Source organism: Poecilia formosa, unplaced genomic scaffold (genome assembly GCF_000485575.1).
Source record: "Poecilia formosa unplaced genomic scaffold, Poecilia_formosa-5.1.2 Scaffold88, whole genome shotgun sequence".
Classification (NCBI taxonomy): domain Eukaryota; kingdom Metazoa; phylum Chordata; class Actinopteri; order Cyprinodontiformes; family Poeciliidae; genus Poecilia; species Poecilia formosa.
The window spans coordinates 1,773,153-1,798,672 of NW_006800027.1; the positions used below are offsets into that span (position 1 = coordinate 1,773,153).

General features: G+C 39.8%; 6 protein-coding genes across 7 annotated transcripts in view; 3 read left to right on the top strand and 3 right to left on the bottom strand.

The window, feature by feature from the left end:
• The window catches only part of LOC103141695 (cytoplasmic phosphatidylinositol transfer protein 1-like), a 43,942-nt gene extending 40,815 nt beyond the window's left edge, over positions 1-3,127 (top strand). The window contains exon 9 of the mRNA XM_007557433.2: positions 1,947-3,127. Coding sequence (XP_007557495.1) covers positions 1,947-2,257 — 311 coding nt within the window. The 3' untranslated portion in view covers positions 2,258-3,127. The remainder of the gene's footprint in view (positions 1-1,946) is intronic.
• A 278-nt stretch (positions 3,128-3,405) lies between these two features.
• slc25a19 (solute carrier family 25 member 19) lies at positions 3,406-8,583 on the bottom strand. Its single transcript, XM_007557434.2, has 7 exons — positions 8,443-8,583; positions 8,068-8,224; positions 7,629-7,784; positions 7,358-7,528; positions 6,369-6,549; positions 5,681-5,811; positions 3,406-5,595 (listed from the first exon to the last, which is right to left on the bottom strand). The coding sequence occupies exons 2-7, from the start codon at positions 8,197-8,199 to the stop codon at positions 5,398-5,400; spliced, it is 969 nt and encodes a 322-aa protein (XP_007557496.1). The 5' UTR covers positions 8,200-8,224; positions 8,443-8,583; the 3' UTR covers positions 3,406-5,397.
• A 492-nt stretch (positions 8,584-9,075) lies between these two features.
• Positions 9,076-11,677, top strand: mif4gdb (MIF4G domain containing b). 2 transcript variants are annotated; one of them, XM_007557436.2, is made up of 6 exons: positions 9,076-9,173; positions 9,767-9,888; positions 10,027-10,136; positions 10,289-10,444; positions 10,653-10,745; positions 10,970-11,677. In XM_007557436.2, the coding sequence occupies exons 2-6, from the start codon at positions 9,810-9,812 to the stop codon at positions 11,195-11,197; spliced, it is 666 nt and encodes a 221-aa protein (XP_007557498.1). In that variant the 5' UTR covers positions 9,076-9,173; positions 9,767-9,809; the 3' UTR covers positions 11,198-11,677. The 2 variants fall into 2 exon arrangements, with proteins under 2 accessions (XP_007557498.1, XP_007557499.1); XM_007557437.2 differs by having other exon boundaries at positions 9,092-9,176.
• Positions 11,678-12,636: 959 nt separating this feature from the next.
• Positions 12,637-14,950, bottom strand: mrps7 (mitochondrial ribosomal protein S7). The gene is made up of 5 exons (XM_007557435.2): positions 14,836-14,950; positions 14,054-14,245; positions 13,909-13,972; positions 13,653-13,820; positions 12,637-13,262 (listed from the first exon to the last, which is right to left on the bottom strand). Exons 1-5 carry the CDS (start codon positions 14,928-14,930, stop codon positions 13,041-13,043), a joined length of 741 nt encoding a protein of 246 aa, XP_007557497.2. The 5' UTR covers positions 14,931-14,950; the 3' UTR covers positions 12,637-13,040.
• A 970-nt stretch (positions 14,951-15,920) lies between these two features.
• On the bottom strand, positions 15,921-22,399 carry nup85 (nucleoporin 85). Its single transcript, XM_007557438.2, has 19 exons — positions 22,235-22,399; positions 21,691-21,781; positions 20,941-21,103; positions 20,743-20,813; positions 20,610-20,653; positions 20,033-20,102; positions 19,826-19,947; positions 19,533-19,667; positions 19,081-19,203; positions 18,755-18,886; positions 18,560-18,666; positions 18,385-18,468; positions 18,225-18,290; positions 17,923-18,074; positions 17,684-17,801; positions 17,477-17,577; positions 16,839-16,990; positions 16,347-16,448; positions 15,921-16,142 (listed from the first exon to the last, which is right to left on the bottom strand). The coding sequence occupies exons 1-19, from the start codon at positions 22,265-22,267 to the stop codon at positions 16,044-16,046; spliced, it is 1,965 nt and encodes a 654-aa protein (XP_007557500.1). The 5' UTR covers positions 22,268-22,399; the 3' UTR covers positions 15,921-16,043.
• Positions 22,400-23,035: 636 nt separating this feature from the next.
• The window catches only part of LOC103141701 (small ubiquitin like modifier 2), an 8,944-nt gene continuing 6,459 nt past the window's right edge, over positions 23,036-25,520 (top strand). Inside the window, exon 1 of the mRNA XM_007557439.2 lies at positions 23,036-23,143. Within this exon, the coding sequence (XP_007557501.1) occupies positions 23,123-23,143 (21 nt within the window). The 5' untranslated portion in view covers positions 23,036-23,122. The remainder of the gene's footprint in view (positions 23,144-25,520) is intronic.

Sequence of the window (25,520 nt, forward strand, 5' to 3'; positions counted from 1 at the left end):
TTCCATCCCTGCTGAAAAACCTTCCCCTCAGAATGATGCTGCCAGCACCATGCTTCATCATGGGTATGGCTCAGTCTTTCCCACCAAGACTGGATGGGAAAGATTGCATCCATGTATCAAAAGGCTGCATTTTGGTCCCATTTGACCAGGGAACCTTCTTCCCAAGGTTTGCCGTTTCCCCTAAACGGCATATGGGATTTCTTAGGGCTTCAGGGGTCATATCTGTTTTTCCAACACTTCCATGGAGGTCATCTTATTAGATTGCAGAACTATTCACTGTTGTGTCAACGGATTCTCCCACCTGAGCTGTGGATATCTGCAGCTCCTCCAATGTTACCATGGGACCCCTGGGCTCCTTGTGTTTGTCCATCACTTAAAATCTTGATTAAAAACACTGACTTTTGGACAAACTGCTATAAAAAATGTGAAGGAAATTAAAAAGAATGAGACTTTAGAGCTAATGGGACTATAAATACCCAGTTATTTACCCAGTTGGAGTCTTTTTGCATCCTTCAGCTAGTGTGTTTTTGATTTCACTCTAAGACAATGGAGAGTTTACAATTAAACCGTGACCCTTCTGTGCCATCCAATGATTTTAGCTACTCTGGTCAAAGTGTTTATCCTACAAAGCAACTTTCACCAGATCTGTAAAAGATTTCAGATAAAAACTTAACAGGACATGTTTCCTTATTAAAGTATTAAAGTTTAACACATGCTAGAGTTTGTAGGGTTTTTATAATCATAGCTATATGAGGTCTTTGGCCTGTGTTGCACTAATACCTCTGTTCAAGATTGTTTTTTTTTAATAAAGTTGAAGTTTGTACAGCAACGAGGCCATAGTACAACCTAATACTTGTACATCTTGTGTAATTTTGTCTTCTTTCTCTAATATAACGGCTGGTCTTTCCATCTCCTGCTCTGCTGCAACCAAATGAAATGACTGAAATAATATAGAAGTTTGAGGAAAAAGACAACCTTCTCGAAATAAAATTTTACACCTTTTTTACATTCACCATTTTCTCATTGTTGCCAATTAACCTGAGAAAAACTGATCCTGACAGGACAATTGTACCCCAGTTTCGTCTTCTTGTTCCACAGAGACAATTTTTGTGCTGATTTTGCAGTTTGCCCTTATTTCATAAGCTAAAGCCTTTTTCTGAAGGTCTTTTGCATTCCAGCAGCTTTTTCTTTTCAGCCATCTAAATGAGTCATAAAGTTGAAAGGTTTTCATTTGTCTGTGTCAACTTGACCTCATCTGTGCTTTTAAATAAATTAATATCTCAATGCCAGAGCGTTGGCAGTTTGAAAAGGTTGAGACGGCCGATCCTTGAAAAAAACTTTTAAAACCCTCCAGAGTGTCATTTCTTCAATGTATTTATTAATTTCATTGTGTAATCTCACACTTTTAACGGAGTTCAATTTTTGTACAATTTTTACATCATCTCCTTAGCTAATATTATAGAGTATAGTATCTATTACTGCACGTCTGTTAATGACATGCAACTTTATATTTTTGACGTCACATAACCACAGCGCGCCCAAAAATGATAAAAGTGTCTGGATGGGACAGTCAACATTGTTTTTGGGCCCATAAATGTATGATTAGAGATTAGACAAATTAGATTTATTGGAATCTAGAAAAAGTATCTAGATTATGTATAGTAAACCAACCTGTTCAAAACAGGAAAAGTAGTCTTTTTTTTTTTCTAAATAGGTTATACCTGTCTACCATTGCATCGTTGTTGGAAAAAGTTTCACTTAAAACAAAGTACCCAAATACGCACAATGTCAATTTTGCCAACCAGACTACAGACGTTTAAATGACAAAATCCCAGGCCTTTTTCTGTATTTAAAGCTTTCAGGGTGTCATATTACATAGTTTGCTCTGGGCCTGGATTTGGGTGGACGTTGTCACACAGTTTGTGTTAATTTCTCTGTTCCATCAGACATGACCATGGAGGAGGTGAGGGAGTACGAGCGAGCCACGCAGGAAGCTACTAATCTGAAAATTGGGACCTTTCCTCCAGCCATCTCCATCTCAGAGACCCCTCTGGCGTCCACTGCCCGCAGCGGCCCCAACAGCGCCCCGTCCACTCCCCTTTCCACCGAAGCTCCGGACTTCCTGTCTGTGCCCAAGGAGCGACCCAGAAAAAAGTCCGCTCCAGAGACCTTGACCCTGCCCGATCCAGGCCGCAGGGATTCACTCTTCAAGCTGCCAAGTTTTTTCTCCTGGAACTCCAGTCCACAACCCGAATGAGAACCGAGCCTTGTTCTCGACCTGCGGATCAGTATAGGATGCTTGCTTTGCGCATCCAACATGGCCCCCCCACTTCCCTCTTGCTCCTGGCCAGTTTAAGTGACGGAGGCTTTTCACAGTTCTGGTCATCCTCGACCTCAGTAGTGTTCCTGGTGTTACAGAAAAGTCAGCAGCTCCCAGACTGCCTTTACAGGTGGACAGTCTGCCCCCTCCCAAAGCCTCTGAGGTGCAAAAAGCTGCAAAGTTTGTTCAGCAAAGAACACGACAAAGAATCTCAGTCATTTCTTGGTTTTAGCAGAACATCCATGCCAGACATCCAAGCTCAGGGTGTCTCGATTTACAGTTTCATTCAGCACAAAATTTGATTTTTTTTTGCTTTTTCACCTTCAAACATCTGGATCTTTGTTAGCCGGAGGTCGTTGTTCATTCTTTGTATTGATGTAGTGAAAGAGGTTTTGACGGATCGTGTTGCATAATGTGACTGCTAAATATAAAGAGTTTTACACTCAAGTGTACAGCGACCGGGTAATCTTGTATATACGACATGAACATGATTTAATCAACACAATGTCGGCACTTAAAAAGATTTAAACTCCAGTGATGAAGCTGCTATAATTTCTGTTGTGTACATTACGTATGTGTTTATATTATCTCTGCCATGTTTTTGTCTCCTGGTGGTATAACTTGACATTAAGCTGCTTTTAAAATATTTGTCAATTAATCGTTATGTCTTTTTGCTGTCATACTTGACGTGTTTTACCCAAGGTTTTTATCGAGTGATCATGTGGTCTTCAGCTGCTATATTCATTTTGTTCATTTTCAAGTAAAGTTTTGTATGCAGTAAGTCAAATTAAATCACATCTGAAGCTACTAGAGTCATAACTGTGGAGTCTTTATTAATGCGATTAAATGCCTTAGAGCAAATGTGTTTGTGTCCTTCAAATCTTTCATATTTTGAGCATTACAGTGATAAACTTTATCAAGATTATATAAGATCAGTGGAAAGTAATTGTGCAGGAGAAGAAAAATTAAACATTTCTATATTAAATTTTAATCTTTGTCATGTACAAGTGGTTTAGGTTTAGTTTGTCTGAATAGAAACCCTTGTTAAAATAACGTTTCTCTTCAACAGACCAAAAATAACTCAGTTTTAGCAGTGTGGTTGTACATTTTATTGACAAAGAAATGAAGACCATATAAACACATGAAACACAAGCATTAACAAAACAGCAAAGGTCAGTAAGTTTAACTCAAAGTGAGACATTTAAACAAGTTATAAACTTTAAGGTTCCATTTGGTTTTTCCCACTAAATAAAGTGAATATCAAAATAAGTATCACGTGTCCAAGAATATACAAGGTAACAGCCGTAAAACTGAGCAGAAAATGCGCAAAGTTCAGGTTAAACTTTCACCAAGATGTTTACCCACCAAGACTAATCCACCACATTAGAAAAATCCCTTTAACTTTGTTCTCGTGTACTTTCAATCTGTCATCTTCGAGTGCAGAAGATCCATTCTGTTCTCTGATCCATTTTGAGCAGAGAACAGAAACACCCACAAGATGGAAAAGGGGTGAAACAGGATCCAGAACAAGTGTGACACAGCGATGCGACACAAAACAAAAGACAGAAGAAGTAGGACCAGAGTCTGAGAAGCAAGCAGAGCGGCAGCATTTACTTGGTGGAGGAAAATCCTATGTTAAGAAATCATTCTCTTAATTAATGAGAATTTCTCATTAGTTCTCAATAACCTAAATTTCCTGAATCATAAATATGATGAGACTGAAGACGGTAAAGGATCAGCTATCCTCTTGGTCTGTTCAAGGACCATGATTTTTTTTTTCAGTCTAAATTTTTTGCCCTCTCTGAGAACAAACCAAGAAAAATTGTGCCATAAATGACTTGAGAGGTCAGATTGATAAATCAACACGTATATGTTGATCGTCAGCTGAAAAGTTGCACATGTGATCCTCCAACATAACTCATACACAGATAACCTGTGTATGAACTGAAGAGAGCATAACAGGGGACCCAGAAGAACAATGGTGCAAAGAGGAGAGGTCAAAGCTACAGCAATTAAAAACATGCATTTTTACACATCTTTACAAGAAGCTTTGCAAACATGTGTTCGTCGCCGTATTGTCAGCTGAATCTGAGGCTGATAACAAGCACTGAATGCATTTGGACAGCCAGCATGGAGACAGTGGCAAAGTTCAAACATATATTGGGAACAGAAAGCCAACATGGCCATCAAAGTGGATGAGTGGAGGCATTACTGAAAGTGGCAAGTGAGGGTCACCAGACAGAAAATGCCTTGCACACACTGAAGTCCCCATTTGATCGGGACCGAGTCATATTTTAGGTTTACATAAGACAACATTTTGCAGTTGCCTGGTGTGAGAGACGTCTGAGATGCCGGATAATTGCTGAGGAAGATTAATTACCCTCGTACATACCGTCAAACCTGATCAATGGCTGAAGATGCACACTGATGCGTGTAGCAGCCAGTCCCCTGGGTCTGATGAACGGTGCTCACTGTTTGGCCAATCAACACATTTTTTGACACACATTTCCTTCTGCTGTCCATTCTGGACAAGATGGGTCCCTGCAGAATGACCAATTGCTGGTCAGCATGTGTGAAAAAACGACTTTTAACTTTCTACCTAGTCTTTGGTCAGTAATTGAATTATTTTCAGGAAAAGTGATGGTCGTGACACCATGACATTCACGACCAACTTCTTCTGATTTGATTAGTTGACCCAGTGGACCCAGAGAGGTTTCAGCTGCTTTGTCTCCGATATGGCTTGAAAACTGTTTTGTCGCCACCAGATGACAATCGATTATCAATAGAATTTGATCATTTAACACTGAAACAAACTTGACATTGTTGTGCGCAAGAGTCAAGCAAGATACAAATTCCTCGACAAAAATATAATGCTTACAAAATAAAAGTAAATGATACAGCAACATATCATTTCATATAGTCATTTATCCACTTGCTTAACATTTGTAAACACCATAGAAACCCAAATAAACCCGCTCAGTTTCCCGGCTGAGTGACGTGTTCAGTGCAACAAGGCATTAGTGCGTTTATAATGTGCGTGATTGCCTCATTTCCTATGTCGTTTTTCTCATTATGCGTCATCTCTCCATTTGGCCTTCCCGTTTTTCCCTAATGTTGCACAGGACGTTGAGGAAGAACTCATACCAGAAGAAGGTGAAGCCTGTGGACAGCGCGGCCTTCAGAAGGCTGGGAGAGAGGCCTTTAAAGCAGCCTCGGATCCCTTCCTCTTCGACTATTTGAACCGCGCAGTCTATCAGGCCTGTGTAGGTCCGCACCTGCACGGCAGAAACAGGCGACAACGCCGACACATGAGGTGAAGGTCATTTGCCTCGACGTTGTGGTTCAGCATCAGGATCCTACCTGTCCAAAGTGAGCGCGGGCTTTCTCAAAGCCCGCCACCTGCAGCCTCTTTTTGAACAAATCGAAGGGATATGTGAGGGTTTTACTAATCATTCCCGCCCCACTGCCACAGATCAGGCTTCTCACGTTTCCTGTAAAAGGAGGGACACACAAAAATGCGTGTGCAGAACTAAAAAGCTATAAATGACATGGCTCGGCAGAGTCTGACATTGGTTTCTGAAAGGATTAAAGGAGTTGCTCTGCAATGATTATATGAAAGGACACACAGGTTGTGATTTTGATGCCAAACCTTAGAAATTAAACAGAAAAATAAGATTCAGAAATGACCTGAAAAAAAAAAAAAATTCAAATGTAGTTTGATTAAATTTGAAGAGATCATCAAAATACAGCAAAGGTAAGCAATTACTACACTCACCTATTTTGCCTATCAGTACCTGTTCATCTCAGTCAAGTAGAAAATCACATATAATTTGTTACTCAATAAATTCATTGAGAGATTTTGTTAATCACTGAAAAAAATCTGAAATACTAAATGTTACAGTGAGCTAGCTGTATGATAAGAATGTTTATTTCAATACAGAAAGACTTTTTTTTTTCTTTTCAAAAATTTCCTCAGCACTTAAAAACTTTTTATTGATCTAAAATCTTAGTGGTTTTTCTACCAAGACAAAACCGTGTCTTCACTGACCTCCTGAGTCTTTGGATTTAGATGGAGGAGCCAAAAGCTGCTTAAAGACATTGTAGAAGAAGAACTGCAGTCCAGCATAAGGAAACACTGCAACCAGGGTAGGAGACAGGCCGCGGTAAAACGCCACCGGTCCCTCAGAGCGCCACATCGTGGACACGGCATACCGCAAGTTACTGTAAACCTGAGGAGAAAGGAAAGGAATTTGAATTGTAGTCTTCCAATGCAACGTCTAGTTCGAATTTCCTAAACACCTGAGCAAAATGAGCTAAAATGAGCACACGCTTAATAACAAAGGAGAAGCTAACTGATGAATAAACATTATTATTAAACTTTTACCTCTTTCCTTTTTGTACCAGTTTAGTTTTTCGTCCAGATAGTAATCTGGAGATGATAAGTAAAATAGATAAAGGATAATCTAGTTAAAAAAAGAGCTTAAAGTAGCTTCTTCTGCTCTTCTATATTAGTAAAAAGAAGCCAATCCTCCCCCCCCCCATTTTTTGCTATAAGAAAATGAAACAAATGCACAAGCACAAAAAACAAAGTATACAATGAAATATTCAGTTTTCATATGACTGAAAATTGGCAAACTGTCACATTTAAAAAACTTAATGTGCTTTTTGCTATTAATATGTCCATTCCTGATTTCAATATATACTGCAATATTTAACAAAACCAAAACATAGCTCCACAAACAGTTTGGAACAAATGTCAAGTATGGTGGTGGAGGAGTCAAGACCTGGGAAACCTGCAGTCAGTATTTAACTCCACTATGTGAGGACAAGCAACTGAGTGGTAAGTCTGGGAAGAAGCTGGCTAATAATATGACACTCTGACAGCCACAGATGTGTTAAGGAACATATGTTATTTTAGTATGACACTTAGTATTTTTTTAACTAAAGGAGTGTGACTCCAACTTTTGCCATTTATATAACTACTCATCTAAAAGATACGTGGATTAAATCAAAGTAAAAAGTAGAGTAATGTCCTACCTTGGGTTCTCCCTGAGCTGCGAAGCGTGTCCTCAGCGTGTCCAGAGGCTGGCAGGCCACCGTAGCAGAGCAGGCTGCCAAGCCGCCACAGACAAAATGAACTCCTGGAGTCCGGCTGTCGTACGGCGTCGACTTGTGAACCATCTTGGTCAGAAACTCAAAAGTGACAAACTGCAAGTGGACAAACGCACAACCAGTTAATATTTTTTTTGTCCAGGAAAATGTTTATTTCAGTAGTGTTGACACACAGTTCCACATTTCTAATATTTACCTGGACGGCCCCAAAGCAGATAGAGAGGAGCTGCGCTGGAATGTGACCTTTCCAGAAGGCAGTGAGACCCTCCTCTGAGTAAATACTTCGGGATGCCTGAAATATTCCCCAATATTTTCCTTCACGTCTTTGTGAAGACACACGCTCGATCTGCAGCTGAGGGGACAGAAGCTGCTGATCAGCATGTGATGAACACTACATGATTAGATTTTCTCAAACTAAATTAAATGACGATGATGATGCAGATATTTTAGATCTTTGACATCATTTCATTGTGGAAGAAAGACAATAGACTCATCATGATCACAATCCCATGTGAATGCAGCTTTATTATAATTTAATCGAAATTTCAACTGGCTGCATCTTTAACATCCCTCCTATGCCACCACCTGGTGCAGCAGTCATATTACACAAACAAGAAGTAGATTAAAATTATTACCTGAAAACGGATTTTAATAACATCAAAAGGACTGATAAGTGCTCTGGTAACCATTCCACCAGCTGACCCAGCCAGGGCTGCCTCCTCTGGGGTAGGAGATCCACGATTAGCCCTGGGATCATATCCCACCATGTCTATACAGCACTCTATATCAACACTTGGGAGAGGAAAAAAAATGTTTTGTTCAATCTACAACCTGACATAATTTTGTTGTGCAATAAATTAATAGTAACAAACTCAATTAAATTTTTTACAATATAAAAATCATCAACGACAACATGTGGAGGACAAAGAGGGGAAACTTGGGTCGAGCTTAGTTAGGCTAACAACACAGCAGCTGTTCAGGTTTCATAAAGAGAGACGGACAGATTTTACCTTACACTGGAAATCCTTCATTAATGTAACAGCAGACACTCAGCACCACAAATTCAAAACGAAAGATACAACAGCTGCATTCGGTTACTACAAACTATTAATGACACTTCCGCTTAGTAAAAGAGCGCATGCGCCGTATTTCAAAGCTGAAATATAACGACAAGATGATCTTCGCCTCGCAATGAAACAAACTGCCATCTCTGCATTTCAGGTTTCCAGATGTAGCAAACAACCTATTATTATTATTATTATTATTATTATTATTATTATTATTATTATTATTATTATTATTAATTACATATTCATGTTTATTTTACAGGTACCAGTCTTGAAAAACAATTCATTTATTAAATAAAAATAAATAAAACTAAAATTTATTTCAGTTTGAATAAAACATTTTTTCGCAAATACATTTTTGAGTTTTGATTTTTGAATTTGAATTACTTCAGTTTTACTTATTTCTTTCGTTATTTGACAAGTTCTTTTTAGCTATGTTTTTTATATTGTTTATTAATAATAATAATAATAATAATAATAATAATAATAATAATAATAATAATAATAATAATAATAATAATGTCTCACCAGATGGCGCCTCATTAACGTGTTGTTCTTCCGGAAGTCGATGCACGCGAACTCGTTTATGTCTACGGAAAGAAGGGACTCATCTTGAAGGTACTAGCTGATCTTCGAAGAGCTGTGTAGATGGCAGTCTTCGCTCCTTGATTCAGGTGGTAAGATCAGTCTAAATGCGTTAAATAGGTACATTTTATCTCAAACTCTGCAATGTGAAGCTAATCAGTAAATTCATGTAGCATCTCGACAGAGTTCAGATTTTTGCGTTTGAATACTTTGTGGTGGTTTCACTGAGATTTGAATCTGATTTCCTTACTTAATGTTAGCAAGGCTCAGCTCATCGAAAGCATATACTAACGTTATCAAAGTGTACATCCATTAGAAAACAGCCATTTTTATTCATTTTAGAAAAGTCTGCTCATCATGCAAAACAATACCTTGCGCTAACTTATAACTTTGGACGTCGCAGCTCAGATAACGTCGTTTTATACCAGGTTTTTGGCTAGCTTTTCAAAAATAAAGACTTTTGACACGTTTCCTTGCTGAAACATGACTTCTGCACACATGTCTCAGCTGACCAGATGTAGCCTAAACCCTTTCTATCCCGCAGTGAATGAGCTGAGTGGAGCAGCCAGTTTGATGACTCCACAGGATTTAGTGTTTTGTTGTCCCGGCTTCTCTGTCTTTGAAAGAGTCGCATTGTGCTCTGGCAAAGACCTGTTGCAGTGACCCCGTCTGATCTTTACAGAGTGAGAGGTCCCTGGTGTAATCGTGTACTTTTACCATTTATAATGGAAAACTGCAGCGAGGACTATAGGATCCAGTCATTTGATGTGGATACACAGAAACTGCTAAAAACAGCCTTGAAAGGTCAGTAATTGCCTCACTGTGTGATTATAAAACATTGGAAAAATATCTACATCCATGTGGACACAAAAAAAATCAGTTGTCATAAATTACTCCTTGACTTCTACATGCATATTCTAAAAGCTCTCTTCTTTCTTTCAGATCCAAGTTCTGTGAACCTGGAGAAGGTCTCCAACATCCTCGTGGACCAGTCGCTAAAGGACCCCCTGTTCAGCAAAGAGGCCGGCCGTATTTGCTACACGATTGTGCAGGTCAGAACCGACGGCTCTCTGGTTTATTTCACATTTTGTTCCTTTTCGGAATATGTGTAATTAAGTGTAAAAACACTGCATGATTTGCCTTAGACTTTTAAAATTACGGACACATTTGTTGCTCTGTCAAAAACTTAATTCCTTAATCTAAGGCTGAGGCCAAGCAAAACAATGGAACCGTGTTTCGGAGGCACCTGCTGAACCGCCTGCAGCAGGAGTTCAAGGAGCGCGAGGAGACAAGGAAACGCTCGCTGCAGGGCTGGGTTTGCTACGTCACGTTCATCTGCAACATCTTTGACTACCTCAAGGTATGAGCAGTGGACATTTTGTACTTTTTACTGTGATATTTTAAGAGAAATTTCCCAAAATATCCCAGATCAAAGATGCTTGTGTTAAACATTCCACTGCGTTACGGAGGCGTTGCCCAGTGAAACTTTACATTGAACCTGACATATGTAACGTCCTTCATAAGGACCACATTGATATGCTTAGTAATATATTGCTTGACTGTTTCAGGTGAACAACATGCCAATGGTGGCCCTGGTCCTGCCTGTGTACGACTGTCTAATGAGGCTGGCCCAACCAGACGCTCTGCTGAACGAGGAAGAGGTGAGGTCACCATCGGATGTTTAAACGTAAACGAGTCTGGGCAGAGTAGAAATATTCTCTTTATGTTCTAGAAGAAGTAGTTCCTCGCCATCCCCAGTATCTCCCAATTTCTTTAGGCTGCAAGATCAAGCAAAGCTCCTTCGAGTTGTGGAGTAGATCCTTCCTCGTTTTATGCAATTGATGGGGGGGCTTGGGGGGGAACGTCTTCTTCCTCTCCGCTGCAGGTGGACTGCCTGGTGCTGCAGCTGCATCGCATCGGGGAGCAGCTGGAGAAGGTGAACAGCCAGCGGATGGACGAGCTCTTCTTCCTGCTGAGGGACGGCTTTCTCCTGCAGGAGGGCCTGACCTCCATGGCTCGCCTCCTGCTGCTGGAGGTCCTGGAGTTCAGGGCCGGCGGCTGGATGCTCAGCAGCACCGCCCACAAGTATTACTACAGCGAAATCGCCGACTGAGTCGGGCGACTCGCGCGCCTTGGACGCTTTCCTTTGGTCACCACTGATTGCCACACCAGCAGCTTCACGGTAGAAAGCGACATTTTCTACGGTGATCAGAGACGCAGGGGGGGGGGATGAGGATTTTTTTTTTTCCTGCGTTATTTCCTGCGTTTGATCAAGGCTTGGAATGTGACGGATGTGGAATGTGCAATAGTTTGAGGTTTTTAAGTTCTTAAAGTTTCTGCCACATTGAGACACACTTTGATTCAAAACCAAGAAGTTCTAACATTTAAAAAAAAAAAAAATCTTTTTTTGCATTCCTGTTTTGTAGGAACAGTTTACCAAATTTTTGGAGTTAAAAACAAGACATTCCAGTCAGAGTCGGACTGATTTAATTTTATGCTATTGTTGGTATTGCGTTGGAATACTTGCAGGGAGCGTTAAGACATTTTCCTGTGTGAAGTTTAGGAGTTTCTGAAAGACTTGGGTTGCTGTTAAGCAGCAGGATTCTTGTTACCGTTTGATGCGAGGCCAGTTTGTCACTTGAAGCGCCGTCTTTCTTCAGGGATTTTTATTTCTTGTCACAGCTTCAGTTGGAAGACCAAAATGTCGAATCCCTCACTTTAAAACTTTTTTTTATATACATATATATATATATATATATATATAAAAAAGACAGCTTTTAATGTGGATCAAAGGGTTAGCTTTGTGTTGAAGTCGTGCCAACATTCTCTGAGCATTGAGATTTTCCTGACATCTGAGGCTTTTCTCCTTAAATCGTAGGAAGTGGCATCCCTTTAAATCAGAGATGAACCAATCAGGCTTTTACAGGCCAATACCGATTTCCACATTTGACCTGATGATCTCTTTCTTGTTGCTTAGAACTATTTCCCTTAAAAACTTCCATCAATTTAGCTTAAATTCTGGAGTTCATTGCCAGAATATTGGCTTTGTAGGAAGAAACGTTGCTGCAGATGTAGTTTCGATCTAAACAAAGTGAATATTTCAATTCAATGTTTCAAATTAGACACCTGTTACTTTTATCTCAGTCTGTTGAGCTCAAAACAAAGGGGATCAGTTGAAATATAGTTTTGGGGTGTGTTTAGAGAACAAAAAAACAAAAAAATGCTCAAGGTTCACCTCTGGATCTTTGGAAATTAGTGCCTCTTTTGATCCACGCATCAGGAGGTTGTTTTACCAGCAGAACATGGCTTTAAAGCTGAATAAGCTAAAAAAAATAAAAAATAAAATAAAAAAAATTATTGCAAATTTTTGTAATATTTGACCAAATTCAGCAGGTTTTGACCAATGTGGATTTATTTTATGGTTGAAAACGAGAAGAGTTCGATCCGTAGCTCTGAACCTACATTTTCTAGCAGAGGTTAAACAACTCTAGCTTAGCTAGCGTCAGGGTCACAAGAACCTGATTTGTTTTTGTATTAAACTTTAGAGATTCCTGGTGTATTTGGTAAAAGCCAGCCTGAATGTTCACAACATGTGGGAAATCATTTAAACACACAGGACAGGCCACAGAACCTGACAGCAGTTTATTTTGGTATTTTTCCTACAAAGTGGCAATACTTTTACATTTCTCTGTTCTGTTTTTCTACTCGTTGTGTTGCATATTAAACGTGTTTGTTTTAAATAAATCTTGAACTGTTTTCTCACTTCGGTCGCATTTGTTGTCAAACAGTTCAGCGGAGGTTTGACTCACGATTCGGTTTCCTTTTCTACAAAAACCCATCGGCGACTCGTTCCCCGGTCTCCTGGACACAGTCCCATCTCGACAAATATTCACTATTTACAACAGGAGTTTGTCAATCTTCAACGCATATGTTGAGAGTCCAGCGCAGCTCTCCGTCTACCACCAGCGGTAGTGGGCGTAGGCTCTGTTGGCCTCGGCCATCTTGTGCAGCTCGTGCTTCTTCCTGATGACGTTGCCCTCGTTCGCGAAGGCGGCGAGCAGCTCCTGGGAGAGCTTTTCGTACATGTGCGTGCGCCTGTGTTTGTTGTCCCTGCACTCGGTGATCATCCACTTCATCGCCAGGAAGCGCTGGCGGTTGCCCGTAACCGGGATGGGCACCTAGACGGGATTGAGATGAGAGAGGATTAAACCTCAAAAAAAAACAAGAGATGCAACACTGTTTCAGATGTTCTAAAGGGGACGGGGTTCTGCTCTCATCATTGGGTTCCTACACAATTATGCCTTTATGCTCATATTAAAATTAAAATATCGAAGTTAAATAAAATAAGCTAAAAAGAAGGAAACGTAGGAGGACACAAAAGTATGGATAGATGGACATAAGGAAGAGAGAGGGGAGGAAACAATATTTAGACAAACCTTGGAAATGCGTTGTTTTTTTTTCCTTGTTCTAATTTCAAATCAGGAAAGTAGTGAACTCAAATTCTAAGCTTTTCCACAGGAATCCTGTTATTATCAACAAAAGAGCTTCATTTTTGCCTTCTCACTGACCTGATAGTATTTTCCACCTTTCTGAATGCTGGCCAGCGCAACGACAGGCTTGCAGTTCTCCAGGGCCTGGTGAAAAACGACGTAGGGATTACATTCAATCCCTTCCTTTTGCCCATCTGTAGCTTTGTGGTATTTCTCCACCTGCTTCCTCTTTATATTTTCCAGCGTCTGAGAAAGGGAAAAAAAAAAAAGAGGTGTTAATTATTGCGTTGCCTGGGAACCAACAAGAGGTTACTTTGAAAAGCGTTTCATTTACCTGCATCATAATCTCTCTGGCCAAAGTCTTCTCTCCGTGTTTCATCATCATGTTGATGAATTTACTGAGAAGCGGACAGAGAAACGATTGGTTGACATGAACGCTAAGCGCAGCTTCGGTTTTGTTCCGGAGGCTGTAAAATCACCTGAGGACGGGGTCGTTGAAAAGGGAGCTCGTCGTTGAATTGGTAGCAGCTTTGATGGGTCGGAGCTTTTTCAGCTCCCGCTCCTCCTTCTCCTCGGCACTCAGCTCGCTCTCCGGGCGGCTGTAGGCCTCCTTCCTGACCTCCGGCTCCAGATAGTAAGGGTTGTACCTGCTCCATCTCACCAAGAGCACTCTGCCCACGACGAAAACGAGGAAGCACTGTTATTGTGGTGTTTAAATGATCGCAAGATGGACAAAAACCGAAAAAATATGTATTGTCGATTTGGCTTGATGCAAGTATTTTTTTTTTCCACACATTACAATTAGTTTTAATACTGGGTAATAACGGGTTGAAATTTATTCCTCCCATCCTTGTAAGAGAAGGCCCTGTATATAGTAAAAAAATATTTTAACAAAACTTGTTGAATAAACTAAACCTCTCTATACAAAGCATTTCAAACAAATAAGACATTAAATTTCTTATAGATCTTTCCTCCCAGCAGCAGCTGTCAATGCTCCCAACAAATTCAGTAAGTCCTATTAAATCTATTTGCAGCTCTTTTGAATTCAATAAATATTCCATTCGTTCCATGGTTTTCCATAAATTACAAATACAGGATTTGAACTATGCACAGAAATTTTGTAAGTCGTAACGCTTTAATACCGAAAAACTGCTCCTGGTTTAACAAAAGCGTTAGCTACAACAGAGCCCAGATTTAAATCAAAAACAAAAACACAGCATTTGCTTATAAGACCTTTCGACGTCCAAAAAGTTAGATTTACCTCGGTGTCCAAGGTTTTAGTAATCCTGAGATGGAGGCAGCCATCTTGAAAATGTGACTGTCGTCGTCTTCTTCTTCTTCTTCTTCTTCTTTCATGTAGTTAGTTGGTGATATTTTAGCCCATTACCGCCACCAAGTGGACTCGAGTGAGGAGATTAATACTAACATGCCACTAAAAACTTTTAAAAAGTAAATATCTTTGTTAATTTAGTGATGTATTTCGAGTATCTCAATAAAACTGAACTTTTTTAATTATTAAGATTGCATATGATCTGTTGTATCTTTCTGCCCTTCCTTCTATGGACACTGTATTTGGTTTGAAATAGAAAACTCGCTCCATTGTTTTGTCTAATAATATGGTTCCCCAAATTAAACCATGCACTATTGAATTCTTTGTAACCAAAGCATAATTCAAATATATTTCTTCTTGGTCCTACTTTTCTTTGATAACTGTAATGTCACTTATCAGTTTAATCCTTTTAAAGCTGCCATCTTTTTTTCATTTATTTAACTTCTTTATTCTTACAACTGTTGTACTTCTATTAAAAGGGCTGGTTTGGCTTGAAAGATTGTTTCAAGGTGAATGATGATCTAGTTATAGCAAACTAAAACTCTAACTGGACAGGCGTCGCTGTTCCACAAACACAGGATGTTTCCCATCATTCCTATTTATACCAAGTTTTTTTAAAATGATTACTTCATCAATTCTATACACTCCAACCATACACACAATTTTGACCAAATTAAAAAAAAAACATAAATTGAAAGCATGGAAAATTAAACATGGAAAGAAAAATAGCTGCACATGGCTTCATGTTGATTCCCTCAAAACTACAAACTGAAATAGTCAGCAGTAAATACGAATCCTTTAAACAACTTATAAAACACAAAATGTTTTCTCAGTAAGTTTGCATTTTTTGTTTATTTGTCCTTGCTTAGGAAAAGCATCCCCACAGCATGATCCTGCCACCACCATGGAATTGCATTGGCAAATGAAATCCAAATTCTTACAAATTAATTAGCTTCTCATTCCTAATAAATGTGATTTGTTCAGTAACAAAATATGAATAAAAAAAATCAGATGTTGATGTCCAGCATGAAAAGTATTTTATTATCAAAAATCACCTTTTGATTCCTTGATTTTTATATACAATACAAAAAGAAAAAAAAAAGAAAAAGAAGAGCTATGTTTTAAATATCGATCCTCCCTCATGTCTCCACGGTTCCTTCTTTGACGATAGCCATGGCCAGATTCCTGGCCAGAGAGAGTCTCAGGAGCTCCACTTTGGTCTGCTCCACGTCTTCCTCCTGAAAACACAGATGTGCTTAATTTAAACATCCAGCAGGCATCACTTTGTAGACTCTAAAACAGCTGGAGATTGAAGCTTTAAGCTCTCCAAACATTTTAGGACTAGTGTGTGCATTTTTAACTGGAGAAGCAATCGTTTGTGTAAACGTGATGACGAAAAGCCGTCTCTATTGTTTGTCATACAAGCAGAGTAAAAAGCGTACCTGCATTGGTCTCTCTCCACCAGCAGCTGCGGTGTCTATTGAGGAGGTCAGTTCCTCTAAACAGTACATCAACTCGTAGGTTTGGTCAGCAGAGAAGATGACCTGAAAAGAAGAAATCGAGGTTTTCTAATCCACATCAGTCCTGAAGTCAACACTTTCATCTACAAGATGATGGGGAATACAAATCTATGAGGTTAAAATGTTTGCTTCATGTAGTACGCAAATGAAGGTAAAGTTGTAATGTAGAGAGATGCATGTATGGCTTATTTAAAAAAAAATACTGTGTGGCTTTAAGAAAATAATAAAATTGAATTTATTAGCTGAACAAAACTGCTGTTGCCAAATATGTTTCTCCAGTTCTAAGAAAGGGAATTTTTTTTATTTATTTTCAATGTCTCAAAACCAAACTTAATATCTGATACTAGATCTCTATTGGAGCAGCTCCTTGCACCATAGATCTAGAGTGTGCAGACATCCAGGATGCTGACTGACCTCCTTCTGCTCCAGCAGCGGCAGAGCGTCGGTCAGCAGAGTCATCCAGAAGCTTCGGGGAGCAATCTTCGCCGTCATGAGCGAGAGCAGCAGCTTTGCGGCTTCCTTGAAGCGCTTCTCTCCGTACAGTTTGTGGAACTCCCTGTACTTCCCTGGTGCAAGAAAAAAAGAAAAATCAGCAGTTTTACATCTATTATGTGATTTTTTTTTTTCCTGAGCTGTTGCGATTCTCTCTCACATCAACACATGGGTAAACTTTGTGTTTGAATGGGAATTCAGGGAGATGTTTCGTATATTAAGTACCTTCTGTACAGAGTTATCATAAAATAAGTTGTTGAGATTTTAGAAAAGCCATGTTTCCACAGAAGAGTTTATTTATAAATGGTGCCCGTCATTCTCAGTAATGGTGAATGCCACATAACATTAGGCACAACGCAGCTCCGATTTGGTCGTCAATAGGAGTTTCTTTGTGCGTCTCATGTGACCACGGAAAGAAGTGGGAATCTCTCCGAGACGAGAACTACTCGCTGAATGTCCTGTCACAGTGTAGTGTGAAGACCAAAGTTGTGAATGAGACGTGTGCCTCAAAAAGGGGGGAGATGTTTGATGAATAAAGGTGTTAATTTGAGTGTTCATACCGAGGAATGTGAGCCTGTCGCTGAGTAGCATTGCTGGACCCAAATTATCAATCAGATCCAAATCAGAAAAAGTCCCTTTGGCACAGTAATCCTGTAGGAACCTAAAGAAACAACAACACTGTCAGCTACGAGTACTTTTGAAAGGCGTTATAATCCATAAATATAAAAATGTATTATAATCAAAAGTGAAATGCTTAAAGCAGGAACCTCTCAGAAATGAGGGTGGCAAAGGCGGCGTCTTTGGCCCTGATGCTCCAGGACAGAGCGGAGCCCAGTCTGTTGTTCCTCAGAGCTCTCATAGCCATGATCTTACAGATACTCCGCACTGAAAGAAACAAAAAGGAAGCATCGAGACTGAACTACACCTGAAAATAAATTACAACTTCCTGTTTTTTATTTGAGCTAGAGGTGCATACAGTGGTTACAAAGGGAAGGCAAAACGTTACCTTGCTCCGACATCTGCCTCTCCTCGCAAATCCGGAGCACTTTGAGTGCTTTCCGTTCGGTGTCTAAAGGCACGCGCTCGATCTGCAGCTCGAGGCAAGCTCGCCCCAACTCCGGACAGTGGTCGAAGTAATCCACAGCGCACTGCCAAAGACTTTCAGGGTAGAGATAGACATTTGAAATATATATTTAAAAAAAACAAAAAAAAAACTCTTATGCGTTATGTGAAGAAAGGAGGTAGGAAGGAAAGAAATGAGAGCAAATGGAAGAGGCGTATGAACTTTAAGGTTGAGCCTAAACATACCTGTGATGAGTGAATAAACCTGAGGCATACTCTAACAGGAGGAACTCCCTCATATTGGACCCGAAGCTGAACACAAACAGAAGCGCATCCTAATATTAGACCAATAATGTGTGTAAACTTGTCATCTCCGAAACAATTTCACACCATCAAGCATCCGTACTTTAGATTATGAGACTGGAGGAGTTTGCAGTGATCCAGCAGGTCTGTCAAATGAGCCACAAACCACCAGTTGTTGAGAACAATGCTGAGGGAAAACAAGACGTTAAAAGAAAAGTCAAACTTCTGAACGGTTTGGTTAAGTTCTGTAAATCGATATCATCATCTCATTCTCTCACCTGCAGTCCTTGATGACCAGATAGATGTCAAACTCAAAGGCGGCCAGTAGGATGCTGTCCAGAGGCTCCTGGACGCTCCTCGAGTCCAGGAACATCGTCAGGCACGACTGCAGCGACCGCAAACACACAAGTACCATGAAACAAGCACACGCCGGCAGGGAGAAACCGTGCCAAGCTGCGTACAACAGGCCGTACCTGTGCGTAGTAATGCAAGTCCGTCGGTTTCACTGTGGGGTGGCTGTAGAGCAGCCGAGTCACAAGGAAGTGATACCAGGTGCCTAGCAGCTCCTTCTGCTCCAACAGAGTGTCTTCATCACCCACCAGGATCTAAGAAAGTGACAAATCATTATGAGAACGGATGAAAAATGGAGGAAACAAAGAACTCAGGGGCACAGATGTGAATATTGTTAAACTATCTGAATATGTCATCTCAAAAACAGCCAATAATCTAATTTCTGAGAGTATTTTAACAACCATTACTGAGGGATCCGAGTAAAAAGGCCCGACATGCGCACTCTGACCTTGCAGATGAGCTCCAGGTGGCGGTTGCTGGCAAACGTGTTGTCCTTGAGGTAGCGGTCCACCTCCTCGTGCCAGTTCCTCCACTTCACATCAAACTCTGTTAGTGTCTGTGTGCCGCCAGGCTGAAGGCAACATTACGGAAAATGAATTGGTTTATGCAATGACATCCGTTTTACTGATAGGAAGAAGCGAAAATTAACAATAAGCTCCTCGTATTTCTGCACCAACAGGAATTTTGCTGAGGAATACAACCGAGTTCAGGTTCAGAAAGAACTGAAAGCAGGAAACGTTATTAGCCAACAGGCAGGAAACAAAGGACAGGATGAAGGTTCACTGAAGGGCAAAAACAAACACACACACACATACACGCCTCACACTTATACTCCTCACTGGGAAAGTGGCACTATTCCTAGTGTTATACACAACGTAGAGTATATCATAGTGTACTTACGTTGTAAAAAGGCATTTTGCTGAGTAAGCCATCCATCAGCTTGTACATGTTCCTGGAGGCTGGCTGCAGTGTGGCCTGTTTGACCAGCATCTGTCTGGCTTCTTCCAGCCTGCCCTGCAGAACGTAACTCACCACCTGCACACACAATATGTGATAATTGCAATTTGACTCTGCTATTTTTTTTGTTTGTTTTAGAAAAGAGTAAAATAAGTTTTCTAGCTATATGAAAGAAAATCACCACACCTTGAAGCAATAAGCGAAATCAGACCTGGTAGAGTTGGTTCTGTACGTACCACATCCCAGTAGTTGTGGTGCTCTGCAGGACTGTCGCTCTGCAGCACATCCTTGGCCTTCTCGTCAACATCAGCCTTGTGTAATCTCACCCAGTCCAGAAGATGAAGCAAGAGAGAGCCAGCTGGGAATGAGCAAACAGTGGAACATGTTATTTCACGACAAAAAAAAAAAAAAAAAAAGAGATTAGGAATAGAAATTAGACCCACCAGGAGCAGCATCGATAAAAAGCACTTCACACAGATTCCAGATCAGTTCAATGGCCAAAAGAATAGAAACCTGTGATAAGAATGACACAAAAAAAAGCAGAGGTTAGATGAATGAAATCAAAAACATCAACACCTGAGAGGAGGTAATATGTGAAAGCCAGGTGTTAGCATCTGCCTAACAACACAAGTCAAATTTCCTGCTTTTGGTCAGTTAAGATTATCTGTCATTTCTACTTGCAAAATGCCAGAACATGATAACACATCAATTTGTGTCTCAAACATTTTGAAAATCCTTCCTTACAGTTGGCTTGAATTCTGGTCCATTCCTCCAGAGCTGATGTAATTGGGGCAGATTTATAAGCCGCTTTCATCACACAAACATTTTTCACATCAGCAGCAAAACACGGCTTCAACATGATGCTGCCACCACCATACTTCACAGTTTTTGAAGTAAAAAGTTTTCATTTGCGAAACTAAAACCCAGTTTCTTTTTCTTAAAAGAGAAAATGAACATTTGAACAACCCCTAATGCAACAACCCACTATATATCCAGGCTACAAATACAGCTGATACATGCCTGATTTCCATATTGTGTGCCCATTTCTGTATCTCTTGTAGAAACTGCAAAAAGAAAAAATCCAGTTGGCGAGCCTCAGGAAAACACACATTATAGGTAAAACTGTTTTAAAAATATATTTACAATATCTTACCTGCAACTTGCTGAAGCTCCTCCATACAAGCCCGAATCACAGATCTGTAGTTTCTACTGATGCTGACGAATCTACAGAGCGTGACAGATAGGTTTCATACTTTAGATTGCACATCAAACAATTACTTATGTTTTTTGACTCTGTCTACATTGAGAGAGGACTAAATAGCTATGTAGAAAAAATCTGTAAGGCACGTACTGGGGTCTTTTGCTCTTGCTGGGGAGGTCATCTTTGATTGTCTGCAGTCCAACAAAGATGTGATGCGACTCATTAAACAGTTTGCGTAAAATAGGAGAATTTATGTCCTCATCTTTCCTGACTTTGTGGATGAAGGAGCCACCTGGGCCTGACGGTGTCAAACCTGAAGGACAGGACCCAAAGTGGTAAGAAAACAAGCAAGAGTGTGAAAACCTACGGAGAAGCATGGCTTTACAGTGCCTTGAAAAATTAGTGATAACCCATTAAGTTTTGCACACTTTGACAGGGTACAATCACAAACGTCCATTTATGTTATATGGCATGGTAACACAAATTAGTGTATAGTTGTAAATGAAAAGCACACATGGTTTTCAGCATCCTTTGCAAATAAAAGTATGAAAAGTGTAGCATAGATTTGCATTCAGGCCCTCAAATCTTATACCCTTAAATAAAATGTAGTGCCACAAACTGGAATGAAGTGCTTTTAGCGTCACACCCCCCAAAGATTTTCGGATGCAGATGCAGATGTGGTTAAAAGGGAATAAATAAAGTACTAACTTGGTGGAATAAAAACGCAGGCTACACTTTTAAATTTGTATCCTTTTTTACTTCACGTTTCTGACCAACTTTGAATTGGTCAATTACATAAAATACTAACACAATTATTTTTACGTGGTAATATGCAAAAGGAAAATGAAAAACTCAAAGTGGTATATAACTTTTTTTTAAGAGGACATTATACAAACTTACCTGATGGTTTAAAATGTGTCTCATAAACAAGAATATCTCCAGGACCCCAGGCAAATCCCATATGCTTCCCATGTCCGATTCCTGGTATATTCTGTATTTAAGCAACATAGAACAGTGCAGAATAAAGAAGCAAGCCATTAGATGTGATGCTTGCCAAATGTTTTCCCAGTAAAATATAAAAACACAACAGCATTCAAAAAAGGATCTTGCACTATTTTTTTTTTGTAAACTTATTTTTTAGAACAATTAGCCCTTAAGAGTTTGCCAGCATTTTTCAAAACTTTGAACTGCTTATTGCACTCTTGTTATTGATATTTAGCTTCCCAATAATGTTTTCAATTAATAAAGCAAATAAGTATTTATTCTGAATACACATTGCATTTTAAATGCACCAGAAAGCACAGCTTAGTTATGTTAACACCCATTGCTATTCGTGTTTACTGCCTGAATCCAAAACAGTGTCGATATCTAGCTAGCTTGTTAGCACAAAAATGCTATCTGGCTGAAATGAGTAGGAAAAAACTAACCTACAAAGATAACTTACAGTGACCGTCGGCTCGACGTCTACTTCCTCCATCAGGGAACAGTGCTTCCGATCTGTTACGTGTCTAAATTGCGAATAATTCAGCTATACATGCTATTAAACACATGTGGAGTGTTGTCCCTTTTCCGCGCCTCTCGTTCACTAATAAGCCGCCGGTGCGCATGCGTCAAGGCTGCCTTTCTCATGCCTGATTTTTCCTATCGATCGTGTCCTCGGGGATGGCTATATATATATATAAATATATATATATATATATAATTTTTTTTTTATCCCGCAAAGCGGCAACGCAGATAATCGTGATACTAAAGTTCCAAAGAGTCTGTACCAACTTCAAGATAGGGCATACAAAGCTTAGTGTATGTTAAGTTATTAATAAAAGAACAAATTTGCGGCAGATGTGGACATATAAGAGTGTTGCTTTAAGTTGATCATTCAGATCTTGTTTAGAAGGTGGAACAAAATGGCCATTAGAACACAGTGTGAAAACAAGAATAACGTCATGTTGCTATTCCCTACACATTTATGACGCTGCCTAATGACTTGGACTGGGTACTACAGCACATATGTGTGACTAGCAGCGTGATGAAACGTATTTTGTGGCAAATCTGTGCATATAAACCGAGAAAGCGAAATTAAGCGGGGGAAAACATCGCTGTGCGCGTGCACGCGAAGCAGAACCTCTGTAACGCGCATGTGGGACTCTCCCGCCCATGTCCATGACTGCGCTTTAAACCTCGTGACTACACCTAGCCACTAAATGCAGGGTGAGGTGAACGCGCACTGACACAAGGTCGCGCACGTCGGTCAGACTTATTTAAACGGGCACGAGTACGTGCGCGTACCCGTATTCTTTGTGTGGCAGCGTAGAGAAGCGCCAAAAGAGTGACCATGGCTGATGAAAAACCAAAGGTGAGTCTTTCTGCTGTTTTACCGAAAATTACAGCGTATTTTACCAGCGGTGTGATTTAAAACCTTAAAGAAAAACGCTACAATTCGGCACTTTCCCTTCTAGCTGTTTGGAAAGTTGCATCCTGAATTTGAACTATCAGCTATACCTACTTTGATAGACCGGAAGGTATGGGAGCGCGCATCATTCACGCGCGCATATCGTTTTTTTTTTTCTTTCTTTTTTTTCTGCTTGTTCACTCAGTGTGGACCAGACCAGCTGGTATCATCCTCAGTACGGCCAATGTCTGGGTGCCTGGTAGCTTGTAAATGCAAAGCAGTTTGTTTCTACACTCAACAGAAAGGAAGGAATAATGATATGACATTATATGATAGTACAACTGCTGCATTTGTGAGTGACACAGATGACATATAAGGTTGTTTATAAACACTATAATATATATATATATGTATATATACAAGTTGAGTTTATCAACACATGGTAATTTCGTTTTACATTCTGTTGTTACACAAACTTTAATTTAACCATACAGCAAAATCTACAACTTGATTAATAAAAAACAGCAAAATAGATCTCTGCATCTCTGTGGGCTACTGGCCCAAATGCCTAATGATTTTACCTCTGTTTTTATAATTGTTTACAATGCCTTGAAAAAGTATTCATGCCCATTTATGTTGTTTTATAGAGTTGTCAGCAAACGGTTATCTTCAGAAGTCAGCTAATTTGTACAGTCTACCTTGATATAATTTAATATAATTTATTCTCTGAGTAAATATTGCTTCTCCGTAAAGCCTTAGTTTGATAGAGAACAGTAGTGAATATTTATGAAGACTAGGGCTGAACAACATTAGGAAAATGTTAGTATATATGATATTATAACCCATATTTTCTTCGTTAAGCTGTTTCTTTGCCCTCATTACAAGTGCCCCTCCATTCTCCCTAAGTTTTCTGATCTGATCTACATCAGCTGCTGGTATAAAGAATGACTTAAGTCGACCCAGATTGCCACATACATTATTGCAGGGTTTCCCCTAGTGTATTATAAGCCTGGCGGCCCGCCATGCTTTACTAGCCCCGCTAGTAAAGCATCTTTACGCTAGGCTAAGCGTTGCTGGTTTACGTTTCTAGGAAAATTAAAAGAAAACAAACAAACAAAAACGTTTGTTTTTTTTTGGTTTGTTTGTTTGTTTTAAAGTCGGGCTGCAAGCGTCTCATTTGCTCTTAGCATTTCACTAGCAGAGCAGATTTACTCCTAAAGGATTGGTTTGCCTCGCGCGCTGCCGCCTCCTTTCACTCAAACTGGACACAGGCTGACCTGTATGGATATTTACATCAACTTACTGTGAGGAATTATGATCCTTTGGAGAACTCTAGGTAAGAGTTTAAAACCCGCCGCATTAGCTCTGGTTGCGCAGCTCAATGTGAACCGCAGGAATAACTTGTAGCAAATTCAGAGGTGCGTTGTGGAGCGGTGAGAATGATTTATCTTTGTGAACGAACAATTATATGCGGCGTTTACATCTCATCGCGCTGCCCAGCGTGTGGCTCTGTGTCTGTCTTCCCTGTAAAGTTTATGTTTGTGGTCCCGGTTGGCCAGAGCGTTTGTGGATAACGAGCAGCGCTAACCTCATCATGCAGGTTCAGCCTGGTGAGGAGCTTTCGTGCTCTCCTCGGAGTCACGCGCTGATTTTATATTATTTTATTATTATTTTTAGTATTATTTTTCTGGTTACACGATGCATCAAACCGTATGAAATGTGTTGTCTACTTAGAGTTAATACGCGCGGCCACACGGAGATCTGAGAAACTCGTGACCGTCAGACACGGTCGAGTCCCATAAACTCGACCAACCAGAATAGTTTCTGTGACGATTTAAAAACTCAACAGAAACGAAATGGAAGAGCTACTAAAGCCACATTAGCAGCATTGAATTAAATCTCCCGTTTGTTGCGCATCTCTGCGTAGTGCAGGGAATTACCTCATCATGCAGGGCCGGTCCAAGGTTGCATGAGGCCTTGAGCAGAATTTGACTTAGGGGCCCCTTTTGTTGCTAAAAATATCAGCAGCTCTAACAGCTTCTGTGTTAGATTTAGTGAAATATGGGAGAAGGGAGTAGTTTAATTGGTCAGCCTAAAAAGGAATAAGTTATAATTGCAGTTTACTAAATTGGATTTGTAAATTCAAAGATTAAACTCACAGCATCAGATTGTTGCTATGGTAACAAAACAATCTAACTATGAATATTGCTCTTTGAAATTTTACAAAGTAAACTTGACAGCTCCTTAAAATCTTGTATTTAAATATTAAACTAAATATTATTATTATTAAATATATATATTAAATTAAATATTAAACAATTTAAAATCATTTAATTTATGT